Source organism: Cinclus cinclus, chromosome 7, assembly GCF_963662255.1.
Source record: "Cinclus cinclus chromosome 7, bCinCin1.1, whole genome shotgun sequence".
In the NCBI taxonomy this organism is placed as follows: Eukaryota; Metazoa; Chordata; class Aves; order Passeriformes; family Cinclidae; genus Cinclus; species Cinclus cinclus.
This window is the reverse complement of record NC_085052.1, coordinates 28779824-28798422: the sequence shown is the minus strand read 5'-3', so window position 1 is coordinate 28798422 and position 18599 is coordinate 28779824. Positions and strand designations below refer to the sequence as shown.

Genomic DNA, 18599 nt, shown 5'->3' with positions numbered 1-18599 from the left:
GGCGGTTGCGCCGGGCCCTGCTACCCTCGGCAGCGTCCGCCGGCTCGGCGCTGCCCGTCCAGGCCCCGTCCCGGGGCCGCGCCCCGCTCGGCGCCAGCAGTTCCAGCGCCATCGTCATCCCAGAAGCGACTCTGCTGCCAGTCCGGCCGGGCCGGGCCGGGCCGGGCCGGGCCGGGCCGGGCCGGGCCGCGGAGGCGGAGCCACGCCTGGGGCGGGGCGGGGCGGTGGCGGTCGCTCGCCCCAGCGCGGGGTGGGCGGGCAGCACGGAGCGCAGTGATGGAGGAGGCTCGGGCCCTCGCCGCCCGCGTTCTGTTTCGCAGGGCCCGCTGAAGCCCGGCCACAGTCGCCGCCGGAGCGCGGCCAGCCCCCGCCCGCTGCCTTCAGCTTCCCCATCGCCGGGACATGGCCACGGAGCCCCCGCGGCCGACGGGGCGCCCCGAGGGCGGGCGCGGGTGCTGCGCGGGCGGCGGGCGCGGCGAGACGGAGGAGGCCGAGGCCGCGGCCCAGCCGGTGCTCGGCGCCTCCCTCGGCCCCGCGGCGGCGGGGGGCGGCCGGCGGCGGGCGCTGAACGGATGCGTGCCGCTGTCGCATCAGGTGGCTGGGCACATGTACGGCAAGGATAAAGGCGGTGAGCGGCGACGGGCGCGGGGAGGGGGCGGCGGGCCTGGCGGGGTCACTCGTGATGGGGTTCTTCCCACCCCACGCCACCTTCCGTTCGTCTCGGCTCCCCCACACCGGCCGCGACGGGTTGGGTTTGGCTTCGGCTTCGATATCCCTCACGCCCCGGCGGCGAAGGGACAGCTCCGTGGGTGGCGGGGCAAGGGTCGGTGCCGGCGGGAGCGGCGCCGGGAGGCGAGTGCGGGGTTCGCCGCCGCCGTTCCCGAGCTGCCGCCGCCGGGCCCCGCCCGCACCTGTCCGCCGGACGCTGCACCGCCGCCGGCGTGCCGCAGCAGCGCCCCGGGTTGGTGCTGGGGCCTGGGGCAGTGCGGAGGGACCGGAGCCTCCGTGGGAAGGCCGGAGGGGGGGGCCGGTCGAGCTCCCCGCCACGCACAGGCCGTGGATGGAGCGGTGTAACCGCTGCCAAGTTTCATTCTTCTGGTGCTTTTCCTAAATGGCGTTAGTCTGCCGGGGCGTAATAGTTATCAGTTACCCTTAAACCGAAGGACTTCTGCCGTTCAGCTTCATTTTATCAGGCACCTTTTTAGAAAGTGGGGATTCAGGTAATAACGTGCTGGTTCTCTTAGAATAGAAACGTGGTTTATCTAACGGTACCATCTGAACCCGTGGCCACCAGAAACTTCAGCAAATTATTATTAAGCTGTTGTTATTTGCTTGTTTATTCGATGAAAAATGTGAACCGATGGCTAGGAAGTGATCTAATAATACAAATACACGAGGACACAGCATTTTAAAGTATGCCTCCAGCAGCTCTAAATTTCTGTTTTAGTTGCATGTTAAGGAGTAAGGTGTTAGCCCTCCTGGTGAAGGGACCTTTTAGCATAGGCAGTGGTCAGTGCCAAAGCAAGCAGCCAAGTTAATGTTGCCAAATGGCATTTCTCGCCTTTCCAGAAGGTCGAATTTGGGATAACTCCTGCCTCTTAGCCAGGTAGAAGGTATGCATCCATTCAACTTGCAGTGTACCCTCTGAGAGTAGTTATAATGAGTACCAGCTGTCCTGTTCCCTTTGAGCCCTGGTGGTAGGAACTGCCCCTGCTGGACAAGCCGACGGCTGAGTTACTGAACCCTGTCAGCTGTCAGTGAATGAAATTACAGCACTAATGGCACTGTGGGTTTGTCTTATCTACAGCCTGCATCCATGGTGTGCCTTGCTGCAGATAATCTCAACAAAAAACTCGTTCTTCTCTTTGCCCCTGCCAAGGGCTGAACTTCAGAACCTGCTTGATCATCAGTGACTGGAATTACAGCACTTAAGGGCACTGTGAGTTTGTTTTATCTACAGCTTCCATCCATGGTGTGCCTTGCTGCAGATAATCTCAACAAAAAATAATTCTTCTCTTTGACCCTGCCAAGGGCTGAACTTCAGAATCTTTTCAATCATCAGTGACTGGGATTACAGCACTAAGGGCGATGTGAATGTATCTTATCTACAGCCTGCATCCATGGTGTGTCTTGCTACTGACAATCTCCACAGAAAAGTAATTCTTTTCCCTTGCCCCAGCTGCAGACAGTGCAATAAAATGTAGATGGAGGTGCACTGGATCCTGGAAGGTGTGTGTGTTCTGCGCTCATACATCAGCATGAGGTGGGATCAGGCAAAAAAGGGCTCACTTCAGGGAGAGCTTCACCTTTGGCACATCAGTCTTACTGCAGTTAGATCAAACAGCACAGGTCATCATCTATATTTAGAGTTGGGTAAAGGTAGCCCCACTACATCTCATGGGCAAGACCAAGACTTTTCTACAAAGGTACCACTTTGGCTGATGATCTCATCTTGGAATCTGTGTTTTATGTTGAAGACCAAAGCTGCTCTGGTACTCACAGCTCTCATTTTTGTAACTTGGTTTTCCCTTCTGTTCCACATACAAACAGACAAAGGACTTGAAGGTATCCACAGTATTTTTAACAGGGTTTTATTTTTTTTCCCAGTGAAAGTACACTGTAAAATTTCTTCTGAATAACCTTCCTTTTTCCCTTCTTTGTTTCCTATGACTGTTACTGCCTTACAAAGAAAGGCCTCTTACAGCCTCTCTGCATGCATTGTGTAGACATTAGGCTTCTGTGTATTGTAACTGCCCTTTTGTTGAATGCTATGTGCAGTGGTGCTTCCCCCAGATAAATCGTGTGTAGCAAGTAAAGTAATGACTTTGGGTTGTGACTCAGTTCTGTAGGTGGGTAGAGAGAGACAGAAGCTGGTGGGATATGTCACCTTATGGAGCCTCCTGCACCTGGCTATCGTTTGGTGCCTGGACCTGCAAAATGCTGGGGGTCCCCAAGCCAGTAGTGGGATTCTGTAGCTGAAGGGGCCGTTCTCCTTCAGAGTGACTTGCTTGCTCATTTCAGAATGGTGGCAAGCTTTGCACCCACAGCCAGAGAGAAACATTTGTGAGATACTTCAGGGTTTTATTTTCAGCATAGTTCTGTTGATTTTTCAGATCTGTTAGTTTGCTTTTTCATATGTTAAAACAGTCCTATTCCCTATCTGTGCTGAGAAATCCCAGGAAGCCTACAACAAACCCATGACCAACATCCATGTGATTGTATGATCTGCAGGTGGTGGTATCTATGCTTTTTGTTGTAGATCAGAGGAAAGATTATGGAGTTTACATCTTGTGCTCAATGTTGAAACATGGCTCTGGTTTTCAGGCCTGCCCCAGTCACAGTGACAGAGTAGTGCAGTAAGTGCTCTAGTCTGTCAAGAATTCAGAGAATGAGGGAACTTTAGGCATCAGTTTATATTAAACTCTTCAAGTAATGTGTATCAACGCAATAGTGTATGGATTCTGGTTCTAGGAGTCTTTGCCTGGTCTTTCTACCTTGTAGGTTGTCTGCTTATCAAAGCCAAAATGCAGGTTTTTGAGGAGCATGTGTTATAAGACCTATTTTAATGCTTAACCTATTTTATTTTAATGTGATTGTTAAAAATTCACATAAAGGAACACATGCCATTGAAGTAGTTGGTGCACTTTGTGGAGTGGTTTCCATCACATGCAAAAGGGTACAGGGAGGGGGAACACAAGCTGCTGTGTCTGGAAGATGTTGTGGTAGTCTGCATGTGTGTGGCAATACATTTCTAGTTCTGGAAAGTGTATAAAATCCAATTTTAAGCAAGAAACATGACTTGAGAGCTGTTTTACGCAAATTTTAAAAACAAATCTTTGGCTTAGCAAAGTATTGAAACAACTATTCTAAATCTGGTGGTTGTTTTAAAGTAAGTATCTTGGTCTCTGAAGATTTTGTTTAGTTTCCAAGACTGCACAACAAGCCCCATTCATAGACAATGGTCTTTAAGAGGTGAAAAACACAATTGCTGTTATATCTGCAAATCCTCTTTGGGATGCAAAGCTCCTGGCTCATTTTTCTGTTTTCTCACTTGGTAGTTGAAAACAGAGCCTTTTTAAGATACAGTTGACATTTTTGCTATCCTTCTAAGCAAAATAAATTGCTGTCTGAAAAGCTAGGAATTAATCCTAGCAGAAAATTTCTTTCCCAGAAGTGGGTTTTTGTTTTTCCTTGCACTGGATGATGCAACACAGTTTACGTTTCAGAGGAATGCAGTTACTTTTCTCCATCGTTGCCTGCATCTATGTCTTGAGCATCCTCGGATACTCAGTTGCATTTCTTCTGAAAGTATTCAGAAATTCTGGTGACTGGGGAGTCATAAGGCTGTTTCATCAGAGTATTTTGGAGGTAGTTTTTGAGCAGGCTCGATGAAGGTGTTGCCTGGCTGAGATGAAATTCTGTACTGTAATTATGGGTGATACAAATAATAGCATCTGATAGCTTGGAGTGCTACTTCTTGTAATAAAGACACTTTGTAGTGGCACTTTCTGTGCCACTAGTACAGATGTACATCCCCAGGACATTTATTTCTCTTTTAGTAGTAAGAAATGCATTAAATGCGGTACTCCTTTAATGTCTAGGCATTGTTGGAAAAGAATTTGTGAATTATTTAAAAAGGGAGTGTCTGTGTAATCTTTTTAGTTAATGATGGGGGTTTTGGGGATGGAAGTGTTAATATCAAATCCAAGTACTGTGTTGGCTTTGGGCAGAACTACACCCAGGAAGTTATTCAGTGGGTAGAAATAAGAGAAATGCAGGCAAACCTCTGCTAAGGGTTATATGTAGGAGCTGACAATTTTGTCACTACAGTGTGTGCAGTGGAAGCAGTACAGCTTTTCAATAGGCTGTCCTTGATGGTGAAGTCACTATTTCTGGAAAAGGAAAAAAAGAAAAGGCAAAAAGACAGTTGTACCTCTTAAAACTAAGCCCTGAAGGAAGTGCTTCTCTTCTAGGCATACTACAGCATCCAGATGGAACTGTCCTGAAGCAGTTGCAGCCACCACCACGTGGTCCCAGGGAGCAAGAGTTCTACAACAAGGTGAGGGTCCCACAGTGTGGAGGAGGCTGGCTTGTTCCAGGTGAAATGAGGGGTGTGCTTCCTGTAGAGGTACCTCCTTATCATTGCAGTTGGGAAAGTGCAACCTGAATACCCTGCCACGGTATCTGTGTGCTCTCTAGAACTTTCTGCTCTGTGCATGTCAGTCCTCATGCCAGACCTACTTCACTCACAGCATTTAAGCTTGCTTATTTGTTCATAGGGTGTCAGACTTTCACAGCATCTAAGATTTTATTGAGAAGTGTTATCTCCTGCCTATGTTTAAAGGGTTGTATGTTTGATCCCAACTTTCTCATGTAGCTAAGTCTCTCAAAATTGCTTACATTTAAATTTAGCATGTTTTATGCTTCTTCCTAGCCTGGTTTACTGCTAGAAGTATTGCTTTGTTCACTGTATTAAAACTCAGCTCCTATAAAAAGTAAATAAAAATCAAAACCCTCAAGTTGTTTTAACTTCAATTATTGTATTTTCCTGTTGCTCCTCTTCAGTTTGCTTTATCAGTTAACTTTAACAAGTGCAGACCAGGAAAGCTGTTGCTTTCCTGTGAACAGTTTCTAGAACCTGCAGTGTCCTACCTGCTGGTGATAGTCTGTCATGTGCTTTTTGTATGTCAGATTGATATGCCATGCTTTTCCATGGCTTATTAGGTACAAAGATCTATCAAAATTTTCATGCTAGGTGTAAGAGGAGTCTTGAGACCCTCTACTTGTTCTGGTATTTGGCTTGGATTTTGGTTGGTTGATTTATTTTTCCCTAAAAGAGTATTTATTTAAATTACCAAAGACCTTGCAGATTTTGTGAAAATGTCTCACATAAACAAAGCAAGGTGCTTTAAGAGAACAGTGTGTTTGCATACTAGCATTATCTGATAATTCTCATGATGGGACAGAGCAGCAGCTCTTGAGTTACTGGGAGCCAGTTAAATGTAAATATTTTTCTCAGTTTCTCTGTGACTCTCATTGAGATGAGGTTAAGAAATATGCCATCCAGCCCGAGTGGTAACTTGAGTAGAAGGAGTAAGCTTGAACAGACTCCTTTGAGCACCAGGCTCTTTACTGTGCTGTGAAATCCTCAGGCAAAGACAGTAATGTGCTGTCCCTGCCTACAGGCAGCCAGCAGGTAAGAGGGGTAAGTTCAGGCATTGCTTGGACATGAACTCTTCACTTCAGAGACTTTGTGGTTTTGCCTTTTTAAGCTTAGACTCGTGTGACAAACCATGATCAAGACCCTGGGCAAAGTCTTTGAGAAGGGGATGTCTATGTTAGTGTGCTTGTTACTGTGCTGTGAAGAAGTCAGATCTCAATGCTAGTAACTTGTGAAGTAAGCTTCTATTCTGTCTTCTAAGGCCTTGCTGGATTGCTTTCAACACTGAATTTTTTTGGGTATGTAGTCTTGGAAAGGGGTTGGGCAATTCTTGAAAAATAAGAGAGAAAGGGAAAGATGTAGATGTGATTAGTTGTGTGTGAACTAGGCCTTTTAGTGGGAGAAGGGAAGGGGAGAGCACATACATGTGTGTTGTGTTGGTAAAAGTACAGGAGAAAGGTCTTGGGGTTTTGTTGCTTTTCAGTTGATAACTGCTGTCATGTTTACTCTCAGGCAAGGACTGTGTGATGTGTGCTATAGACATCTAAGCACTGCCTATTGTTCTTACAGGATGATAGTTCCTCTGGGTCGGGAGGTTCAGGGTAAAGTACAGTTTCACATGCAGCTTTGAGCTGATCCAGTACCTCTTTGTTGCCTTAAGGGAAATGCCTTTCCTCCCATTCCTGCCATTTACTTTGCACAGTGATGGTGCTTTTGGGGACATTTATGAACTGATTTGACCCATTTAAAAGATGGCAAAACTTCCTTGTCTTGGTAGTCTTCTGGCAGACTAAGCTGACAAACAATGGGAACAACAGTAATGCTGACCTGCTTTGGTGACTGAGTTCAGCCCATCTTGTGGGCTGGAATCAAAGAGACATTATCACCTCGGAGAAGGCTGATGAACCTCCAGAGATTGAGGGAAGGATAATTTTACTGCTCCTTGAGACGGAGTTGTTTGAAAGGTGGCCATGTACAGGAGATGGTGAGAAACAGTGCAGAAATGAAACAAGTGAAATAAGACTGGTGAGTCCTAAGCTGTCACTTTGTCAGGGCAAAACAGCAGGTCCATTGGTAAGATCAAAGCAGCTGGTTGTCCATTAGTATATGTGGATTCATTGCGACTATGTTTTTTAAATTTCTGCTCCTGTTTCTTCATATGTGTTTAGAACTGTTTTGCCTGTAGGTAGGTGAGTTATTGCTTCCTTTGCATCCCACCTTATACTACCATGAATGAAAATTAGTGCCCCAGTACCTGGGTCAGAAACAAGGGGGGTATGTTTCCTTCTGGAGCAGCACACGTCTTCAGGTGAAGTAACTGAGAAGCTCTGTAGTTTATGGTTAGCAGGAAGATCAGCATGTCTCAGTTTCAGCTGAGAGCTAGCACAGAGCTGAAGCAGAAGTGTCTTCCGAGAACCAGGAAGTGGTATTTCAGTGTGCAGTCTAGTGCTTGTGAGCTGAAGACTGCAGGGAATGTGTGATGATAATGAGGCATTAAGAGACAAGTTTGACTAGAACTCTGATATATTTAATGTTGTACCCGGTAGATATTATCTTCTGTTTGGACCAAGAAAGTCTTCTCTTCTGAAACTGCTGGATTTGCTTGCAGCTCGATGCGTGAACATGACAGAGGTAAAAGTTTGTGTCAGTGAATCAGATGTTTTTTCCCTTGTTATTGATGGCTTATTTTCTGTTGAGCATGATGCTAAGTACTTAACAGTGGAGCCCAAACGAAGCGGGCTTCCATTTTGGAATGGAAACTTGAGCAGGACGTGTACTGCAAAATACTAATAAGTGATCTAAAACTTGCACAGAAGCAGGTGGCAGCTGAAATTTGGAAGAATTTCACAGGTCTCTGTCAAATCTGGAAAACTGGTGAAGTAATTCCTACTTGGGCTGCTGTCAGGTTACCTTTCTGTTTTCTTCATACTATGTTTGATTCCCTTTAGCAGTCAAAAAAAAAAAAAAGAGGCCTTTTTTTTTTTTTTTTTTTGTAAGAGATTATTTCACCAAATAAACCAACTCTACTCTAGCGTTGACTCATTCTGTACTGCTAGGGAAGGGGCTTACCATGTGTTATGAGGGAGAAAAACAGACCATGATAAGATTATGATGAATACCTTCTATATAAAACAATAGAAAAATGAACTGTTTGCACTGGTTTAGTAGCTTACTGTGCACTGTTTAACTTCTCACTGAAGTGTGACTTTCTAGCTGTAATGTCCACTTGCTAATTGAGTTCTGTAAATCTGAGTAATTATCTAATAAAAATAATAACATTTTAATTTTGTTTCTGCAAACTTCCTTTCTGTACCTGAAGGCATGAACTCCTTACAAACATTGCCTGTATAACCATGGAGTGTTTTACCTGGTATTCTGGTACCCTTATCTGTGTGAAAAAATAGGAGGTTTTTAAACCTTGAATAGCTACAAAATACTTTGTTTTCAATAGGTATGAGCAACAAGAGAATTAAACTAACAGAGGTGTAAGGGTGGTGTTTATTTAAGGGCGATCTACACTGCTGATCAGTTGTTTCTGTGTAATGACAATGCTCTGTGAGAAAGTGTAGGTGGAAGTACTCCAAATGACTTCTTTTAAAAGGGTTTTGGGAGGGAGCAATATACAGTGATGTGGGAACAGGGAAATAGTGTTGTTTGAAAATGCAGTCTTTTCAATTAGAGAGACTAACTTGATAAAAGGCAGTGTGAGCTTTTGATAGGCTGCCTATGCAAGCATGCTTAGAAATCCACAGAAGTGGCCTGCTCCTCAGTGTATTTTGGGATTTGGCTTCAGTCTGATTTGTTCCAGGGCTCATTTATCCATGCTGAAATGCTCTGACTTAGTTAAGCGGTGTTGATAGGAGGAGGAAACCTATCAGCACTCCCACGGTGATCTGTTGGACCAGGTGAGTTGAAAAATGTGAGTATAATGTCCTTTGAAAAAGTTAGTGCAGCCACTGTATGATGTAAGCCACTGCTGAACTGGGTGTGGAGCTCCTGTCTCAGCCATGCCAGGCTGTCCTCCAGAGCACTCTGTGCTAGCATAACTCTGCCTCTGCATTTCTGAGCTCTCCAGCACAGGGCTTTCCTTAGTTTGTAGTGTCAAAAATGTAACATTGCAGAAACTGTTGTGCTGTAGGAGAGGGATGATTCTGGAATGTCAAGCCTTATATAGGGCAGCTGCTTTTGTTGGTGCTAAAAGAGATCGGGGCTGCAAGGAGGGGGGACTGCCTGTCTCAGGTGAGACTCCATCTGCAGAACTACCTGCAGCTCTGGGGTCCCCAGCACTGGAAGGACATGGACCTCTTTGAGTGAGTCCAGAGGAAGCCTCCTCTGGTGAGGTGATGAGAGGGCTGGAACACCTCTGCTATGAAGAAAGGCTGGGAGAATTTGGGTTGTTCAGCCTGGAGGAGAAAAGGCTCTCGAGAGAGCTTAGAGCCCCTTCCAGTTCCTGAGAGGGCTCCAAGAGAGCCTGGAGAGGGACTTTGGACAAGGGCCTTGATGAACAGGACAAGGGGGAATGACTTCCCACTGCCAAAAGGTGGGGTTAGATCCAATACTGAGAGGAAATTCTTCCCTGTGAGAGTTGTGAGGCCCTGGCACAGATTGTCCAAAGAAGCTGGGGCTGCCCCATCCTTGGAAGTATTCAAGGCCAGATTGGACAGGGCTTGGAGCAACCTGGAATAGTGGAAGGTGTCCCTGCCCATGATTCCGTGAGGGCAATGGAGCAAGATGGTCTGTAAGGTCCCTTCCAACCCAAGCCATTCTGTGCTTCTATGCAAACTGAGGGAATAGAAAGTTTGTAGTTATCTTTGTGACTGTGCACAGAGGTAGGTTTCCTGCAAGCTGTGTGTTAAGTATGAAGAGGTGGAGTGTTTTTTAGTGTTCATTAGAACAAGAGAAGTTGCTGAACTGTTTTGAAATGGCTACTGTTTGACTTCTGATCTTGGCTTTCACTCAGTGTGGTTGTAAACCTGTTGGTTACTGTATGTAGCTTTCCTGAGAGTGGCCTACTGGAATTTAAAGTTTGCTACTGGAGCAGCTAATAAACTGGGATTTTATGCCTAACAGATCAATAAATGTTCCTGCAGACTTTTATTTGAATTGCCCTTCACTTTTCCTGTGGTGACAGTGTAACATTTGGGGGATGTCCAGTACACTTTCTCTCCTCCTGCTGCCTGCTGAAAAGTGCCCTGAGAAAGCTCCTGCAGCAAGGGTAGCTTCCAGTGGATACCGTTTTGTTTTTGTTCGCCGTACCTCACAATTGTCATAGCTGGTTCTAGTGGTGTTGCCATGTTATGGCTCCAAATAACATAGCTACAATGGTATAATGTTTCTAAGGCTATTGTAATGCAAGTCATACACAAATCCTCAGGTAGTTCTGTCCCAGGTGCAAGGGTGATTCTGGGGAGTTGGATTGAAAAGGTTTCTCCCAGTCCCAGCTCAGCTGCTGTAACCTCCTACCTCTAGCCAATGCTTGTGGACCAAGGGAGCTGGTAACCCACTCACAGCGCTGTGAAAAGATAATTCAGCTAATCACTTGGCTCTTCTGGTTAACAAATCTTCCACCTGTACCCAGTTAGTGATGGCTCTGTTAACTGCTGTAGCAGTAGTTCAAGTTCAGGGTTTGAGTCCTGCTCACATGGTATCTGAATGCAAGGAAGTTGTTACCAGTGGAGATAGCAGAAAATGTTTTACATTCTTGTTATGCATCCCAAAAACAAAGCCAGGATATAAGAGACACAAATAGCTCTGACATGTAAAAGAGATTTACAATGGTTAGGTGAGAGGCGCTTGAAAGCTAGGAAGGAATGGTTTTGTGGTTGCCTACACAATTGTTCTGAAGTTTCCTTGGATGCATTGAAATGCAGCTTCCATAGGGCAATGACCTGTGTTTGTTTTGCTTTCCCTCAAGAACTCACCAGCTTATTTTACAGCTTGATACAAGGAAGAATGGATATTGTTTTTGCGACTTTTGCTGTCTCTTTTTTAACAGTCAGTCTTTGAGTTTGTTACCAGAGGATAATGTGTTAGTGAAACCCAGTTATGTTAACATTTCTGAGGTCACACTTCCTTGTGTTTTTGGGGTAACAGAGAAGAAATGTTCAGGAATTAGTTGTGCCCATTTGGACCATTACCAGTAATCTTCTTCTTACTCTTTTTATTTTATTTTTTTTTTTTTGTTCTCAATGATCTGCTGCAGATCCTAGGCTATGTCTTTTCATTCCTGCTCGATGCTTGCTTTTTTTCTTACTAATTTTAATTAATATTCCAGCAGCTTCAGGCAAGATGCCTGGTTTTCTTAACATCTTGTTTTGGAGATGCAATGCCTTGTCCTTGCCTTTTACTGCTACTGTACTTGGAGCTGTAGGTCAAAAGGATCTTTGGCTGTGCCTTATTCTGGTACATCTGGATCTGCCCCATTGACAACAGAGATACTGGTACTGAAGTGTACAGATTAGCTGTTGGGAAACATAGTGAGCATGTTCTGATGCGGTTCGTTCCTGCCCTCGGCATCATTCCTCTGCTGAGGAGTTGTTTAGAAGGGATCCTGTTTTGCTGGTAAAATGAGCAAAGCAGCATGTGAAGTTGCCTCTAAAGAATGAGCCTGGGCATAAGTAAAGAGGAACACATACTAATTCTTAACTAAGAAGAAAATGCCTTTTTGACAAAATTGTGAAATATTGGCACAGCTGGTATTCAGATCTTTTTTCACATGAGGAGTTGTCTAAGAGATGAAGGATGAAGTGTAGCTGTAAGAATCTTCTGAGTTCCTACTACTGTTCTATAAATCCCTTTTTTTGTACTTCGCTATCAAATGACTGGACAGTAGGACTTAGAAAATATGGCAGATTTTTGTGGTTCTTGCACTCTGCAGCAAAAAAAAAAAGTTTGAAAGAAACTCCACACAGTAGAAAGTTAACCTAGAAGGGTCTGGTGAGTGTCTGTTTCCTATTCTCTTTGAGGATTCTGTATCACAGAATAAACTACAGCTTGCTTTAATATATCTAAGAAACCCTTTAAAAAGGGAGGCAGTAAAAGGCCATTATTGCATTTTAGTGCAATTGTAGAACTACTGGGTGGAGTTGGGAACAGACTGAGTGGTCTGTAGTCTATGCAAATAAGCAGGAAAAACAATTAAGTTCTCTTAGCAGCCTGATTTTGAGGAATATTGCTTACCAAGAGTAGATCTAGTTGAAAATAAAGTGAAAATGCATAGTTGTAAAGTGTACAGTATGTTGAATTAAGAACAGGAGCAAAGTGCTCCTGTTCTGCTGGAGGGTCATGCAAGTGTTTTTTTTCAGCCCGGATCAAATACTGTTTAGATTTCAATTATGAATGTTTCAGAATATGGATCAATTTATTAATATGTGTTGGTGTTATACAGAAAATAGTTTGTTCATTGTAAGTTCATTTAAAAGTAAGATACGGTTGGTGAGCTGACAGAATGAGATTGAGGAGAGTGTAGGTTGCCTACTTGAAAGAAAACCAAAATAAATTCAGTCTCCAAAAACTCTAGTTTCCAGATTAAGAAAACACAAACAGGCTTTTCATATGAGAATATTGTTGCTGATGTTGTGCTTGAGGGAAGGGATGCCATCCTGGGGAACCCTGACAGGCCTGAGAAGTAGGTCAATGGAAACCTCATGGAGCCCAACAAAGAGAAGTGCAGGGTTCTTCCCCTGGGTCAGGATAATCCCAGACACTGACAACTTGGATGGAGAAGGGATTGAGAGCAGCCCTGGGAGGAGGACTTGGGGATGATGGTTGTTGAAGAACTTGCCATGAGCTGGCAGTGAGTGCTCCTAGCACAGAAAGCCAATGGAATCCTAGGCTGCATCCAAGGGAGCATGGCTAGCAGGTTGAGGGAGGGGATTCTCCCCCTCTACTCTGCTCTCCTCACCTGGAGCGATGCACACAGTCCTGGTGTCCCCAACATAAGAAGGACATGGAACACTGGATTCGGTCCAGAGAAGGCTATGAAGTTGCTGAGGGGAATGGACCACCTTCTCTGTGAAGACAGGTTGAGAGAGTTGGGGCTGTTCAGCCTGTAGAAGAAAGGCTGTGTGGAGACCTTGCAGCACCTTCCAGTATCTCAGGAGGCCTCAAGGTAACTGGATAGACACCCTCAAGACCAGGTTGCCCAGGGAGGTTGTGGCTTTCCCAAACCTGGTAGTGTTCAAGGACAGGTTGCACAATACCTTGAGCAGCCTGATCTGGTGGAAGGTGTCCCTACCTGTGGCCAGGGTTTTGGGGCTACATCATCTTTGAGTTCTTTCCAACTCTTAACATCCTTTGATTCTGCAGTTCTCTAAAGGCCAGTTAAAATGGAATGCCTTGGCCTGCCACATAGACAGTGAGCCAGTTGAAGGTGCTCAGGAAGCTGTAGGCCAGCTGTATGCTGTCACTGCTGCTGGGGAAGGCATGGAAATGTGTGTAGGGCTGTGACAGTGCTGTCTCTGAGTGACTGAACCTACCATCAGTCTGCCCCAGCCTGGTAGTTGCTGCAGTATGTTCCTTCTGTGGGCTCCTGCAGAATGGACAGCTTCCAGTAGATACAGTTTTTCTCCCTGTTTGCTGTGCATTGGAATTGTCATTGCTGATTCTAGTGGTGTTGCCATGTCATGGCTCCAAATAACAGCTGCCTCTTGCAGTCCTAGGAAGAAGAAGATAACATCTGTCTGTCAGGACTTGGTTCCCATTTCTGTCTCTTTGAGATATAAAATTAAATTTTGCTTATTTAAGTGTAAGTGCTTCAAGGATTCCTCCCAACTCTTGTTCTCTCCCGCTCCTCTGTGTAAATATTCAGCTGGGACCTGATTGCTTTCTGGGAAAAAAAAAAAGAGTAAGGTTAAATGTTCTCAGAAAGTGGGACAGCCATACTAGCCACTTTTCCCTTTTGTTGAATTGTTCTACCATTCCACTTTGAGTAATTTCAGCGATAATTTAAGCTTGAATTGTTGGAGCTGCTTTAAAAAAATATTCTTGAAGCATAGAATTTGTATTAAAACACTCTGGCTGCTGCCTTTGCCTAACTTGCTTTTGGGTCTTTGAGCTTGGATGTCGTGGTGGTTTCTGACCAGCTCTGTCTTGCCTCAAAATCCCAAGCAATATTCATGTTGCAGCACATAGTGCATTGCAGTAACAGAGCTGCCTTTTGGCACAGTAGTTGTGAAGACAGATGAGAAAAGTGGTTGTGCTGTACTTCTGCTAGGAAGTAGTAATTGGCTTTCTGCCTTGAATTCACTAGATCTCCCTGCTGGTAGCTTGAGTTTTGCAATGGGCAACTTCAGGTCAGCATCCCTCCAGCTCTGTTGAGTGTGTTGTCAAAGAAAAAAGGAAAAATCAGAATGTGAGAAATGTTTAGTGTGTTAAAATTGAAAGTTCCTTACCAGATGACCCATAGTACTGTCTTAACCATTTTTTTAGTTTATGTTCTCTTTATTTTGGCCTCTAGTGGAAACTACCTAATGTGAATTCTGCTCCAGTTTGTTGTACATGCATGTTGATGTAACTAAACTGAAATCTGGTTAAAGTATAGAGTAGAGACCTTGGTTTGCAATTCACTTTGTATTTTTTGACCATTCATTTAAGTCTCATAAGAGACTGCTTAATAGGTATTTGTGAGGGCAACAACCTCTACATTCTCCTGAGTATCTTTAAGAGTTGTCTTTGACTTCAGAGTGCTCTCAAGTTCATTGAAGACTCCAGCTCCCATGTAGTTGAAGCTGAACGTAATACCTGACTGTGCTAGTGAGTTGTGAACATGGGAGAGGCTAAAGGGCAAGAGACAGCTCAGTTCTAAGGAAAGAGATTGGTGATGAAACATGATCTCTGATTTTGCAACAAAGAAGGCTCTTATATGTCCACTATCCTCCTCCAGGGCGACTTGCAGAAATTGTAGGGAAATGTGAGTAGAGTAAGAAACTTAAACTTGATTAGTTGTTAATCTTTAGTTGCCCAGGAATCTTGTGGAATGAAGATTAGATGGGAGTTTGTTCTCTTATGAACCCTTTTTTACTTGTGATAGGGTATGCCCAAATGCCTGCTTATGTTTTTCAAAATCCTTTAGTGCCTTACCTCTGCAGTAGGTTGTTATTGGAAAGAAAGAGGGACTGGAGGATCTGTCTCTACCCAACTTATTTCTAACGGTTTTGGAGTAACTTGCTGCAGATGGGGCCTGTGTATTAGTATTTGTTTAGTGTTTGTTTAGTGCTATAGTATTTGTTTAGCATTGCTGCTGGTGGCTGTGCCTGACCGTGGCCTTTTGGGTGGTTCTCCTGGCTGTTGAAGATTTGAAACTCTACTACACCCTCAAAATGGGTTAGTGTTTGCTTTGTCTCTTCTAAATATGTTTCCATGCCTGAGGCTTCAAATCTTGCTAGGGTCAAGCCTAAATTCGACTATGTAAAATGCGAAAGTGGATGAAATAAGACGTGCTGTTTTTTTGGCATTATTAGATTTTGACTTGTTGATACACATGACCAAATAAGTGCGTGTCTGTGAGATTTTTGAGGCTCATTTTCACAGCCTTAATATTTTGGAAGGTAAGATGGCCAACCCCTTGCTATGTGGTTTTTCTTCCTGACTCCTGGAAGACTTTGTCAAAAGTGTTTACCATCTTTACCTGAAAATCCATTTATATGATCGGACTGTAGGAATAGATCCTCATTTGTTTTTAACACTCTCTTTCTGTATGTATTTTCAGTGAAAATGATTGCACTCTCATAAATATGGCTGCATATTAGTAAATTAAGCAATTTGGTATAATAGCATTTAGTGGAGCAACATGCACAAATACTTAACTTCTGACGTTGTTGTGGTATGAGATTTTGAACATAAGCAGAACTGGCTCAATGCCAGTCATTTTTGTGGAAAGAGGTTCTGTGGACACACAACTGAAACCGTGATGGTGCCACTTAAAAAAAAAAACAAAACAGGGCTGTCTGAATTGTAGAACCAAGCAGATATGAATTGCTAAAATCACAACTGCTGTTTCAACCTCAGTATTTTGACTCTTGCACTTGCCTGGTGTAACTGGCTAATGTAAGAGTCCAGAGGGGAATGCAGTGTGTGCTCAGGTAATTAACGTCTGTGATATAATGCATACCAAATGGAAGAGGGAGCTCCTGTAAATCTTGCATTTGATAGTTTAAGTGACTTAGCATCCATTTAAGTGCATGGCAGCTATCATGGAGGCAGACTGGACTTAGACATACAATTAGGTGTCATCCTCAGTAGTCAGGCCAGCTTGTCAAACCATGACACATGAAGAGAGATCAGTGCCCTGTGATGTGACACTTTGACTTAAAAGATACACTCCCAGCAATTTCTCTGTACTTAAGATATCAACAGTAGTGGCAGAGGGTGTGGTGTTGGGTGTACCCTACAGTTTGCAATACACTGCAATATTTGTGTGGTTTGAGCTTTCAGGATTCTGCCCCCTCCCTTAGGATCTTTTAAATGGGGCCTGTACCATGAGTTGGTTATAAAGGAATGGGTCAAATACAGTACCTTGGCATACAGTCAGCATGGGTGTATCATCCTTTGATATCTGCCCACTAAGTGAGGGTGTCACAACTGTGGCTGGGGCAAGCCCTGCATTAGCTGTGGAGGAGTCCTTCTGTTAGAAGTGCACTGGTGATTTGAGTTTACTTAGTTTGAGATTTTTGCAGTGAAGCCTACATTTAGGACAAACATTAACTAATTTTAACACTGCTGCTGCATGAGGTGCTGTCTTAAGTTACTGGCACTGGTGAGGATAGCCAAGGCTTGCCTCGATGCTCTAAAATAGCATCTGCACTTCAGGTCTATTTTTTTTTTTTCTCCATAGCTGTATTAACACAATAACACTACGGGCATATATTTTGCATTACCCCCCACTTTGTAGTTGCTATTGCCAGGTATCCCCCACTGTAGTTAAATGTGGCCTGGCACATTGAGGTGAGCCAAGTCTGCAGAGCTGTTAACACCTGACATTTTCTTGTCTTGCTGCCAGCTTTGCAGTGGGCTTTGGCTGCACTGCAGTGACAGCAGAACCCTGAGCATGCCTCGGTCACTGTACAGCATCCATTGCTGTGTGGCCATGGTGTGGCTGAGGGGAAGGACATCACTCTAATGGCAGCACAACAGGGAGATGTCTATGGAGAATTGATGGTTTCTAAATGCACTAACAGTCATTGTAACCCATACAGGTGTGGGTATAGATTGTTTGGTCTACAAAGACTGTGGAAGCGTGGTATAGGCAATCCCTGTGTCTGGAACTACATCATTGGTGGGATGGGGGAATCTGGGCAAGGGAATGGTTTTGAAAGCCTCTTAGCAGTGCTGCAAACTGGTAACAGTCATGCAATTCCATAACAAATAGTATCCAACGCTTGATTTTAACTGCAAAGAGTTGTTCCTTCAGAATATAAGCCTGCTGCTGTTTCCAAACTGTTACTGTTTTTATTACAGAAGTTGAAAAGAAAGTTGAAAATGTTAAAGCAAGTGAAAAGGAAATATATTTGAATTGTGCATAGTCTGTGTGATGTACCTACAGCATGAATTGTCTTGGAGAAGATGAGAAAATGCTATCTAGTCTGAGCTTCTGTACTTCACCTGATATAAATCTAAAAAGATTTGGATATATAATATGCAGTAACCTCTACAGTCTTGAATGCAAATGTGAGATCACCTTTTTCAATAGCTAGGCTTCAAAGTTAACAATTACAGTTTAGATTTTTATTCAGGTTAAACCATAAATTGTGCTTAGGGTTGATGCATCTTTGCCACTTTAAAATTTGAAAGAAAGGATGCTGCTCATTTATGTTGGACTGTGGTAATGATCATCTTCGTCCTGTGTGCTTTTTTAATGTAAGGTAAGTATATTGGACTTAGGAAAACAAAGTCTGTAAGAAAGTATAATTACAGGGCAGTTGGAAGCTGTCATGGCTTAGCCCCAGCCAGCTACTAAGTACCATGCAGTTACTTGTTCACTCCCCCACCAGCAAAAATGAATGTTTAAAATTATGATCTCTCCAACCCTCCCTATTTTATTTCAGGTCTATGACTCTGAATGTTGTGACAGCATTCTTCTGGAGCTGCGGGAATATCTGCCGAAATACTTCGGTGTCTGGTCACCACCCACTGCACCAAATGGTACTGTTCTAATTTTATCTCTTAATCCAAACTTCCTGGAAACATTTTCTGGATACTAGTTTTTGGCAGTTGTGAGCTCCTTAGGGTTTTTTTGGACTTGCTTTGGAACCTACTGACATTCCCTCTAATAATTGGTTCCAGTTTTCAGTCTTGTGGCTGGATTAGGTCTTGGGAGTCTTCTTCCCAGGAAAGATGGGGTGTGGCTCTTTGTGCAGCAAAGGTTTCCTGAGTAACTGGGCCTGATGCACCTTGCCCCAGAGCTCCTGCTCTGGGTGGGGTTGTGGTGGAGGAGTGGGCT

At 44.3% G+C, this 18599-nt stretch overlaps 1 protein-coding gene across 1 annotated transcript in view; it reads left to right on the top strand.

Moving 5' to 3' along the window:
• The first annotated feature begins 335 nt into the window (after window positions 1–335).
• IPMK (inositol polyphosphate multikinase) overlaps window positions 336–18599 on the top strand; it is a 36133-nt gene continuing 17869 nt past the window's right edge. Inside the window, exons 1-3 of the mRNA XM_062496147.1 lie at window positions 336–628; window positions 4974–5059; window positions 18205–18301. Of these exons, the coding sequence (XP_062352131.1) occupies window positions 403–628; window positions 4974–5059; window positions 18205–18301 (409 nt within the window). The 5' untranslated portion in view covers window positions 336–402. The remainder of the gene's footprint in view (window positions 629–4973; window positions 5060–18204; window positions 18302–18599) is intronic.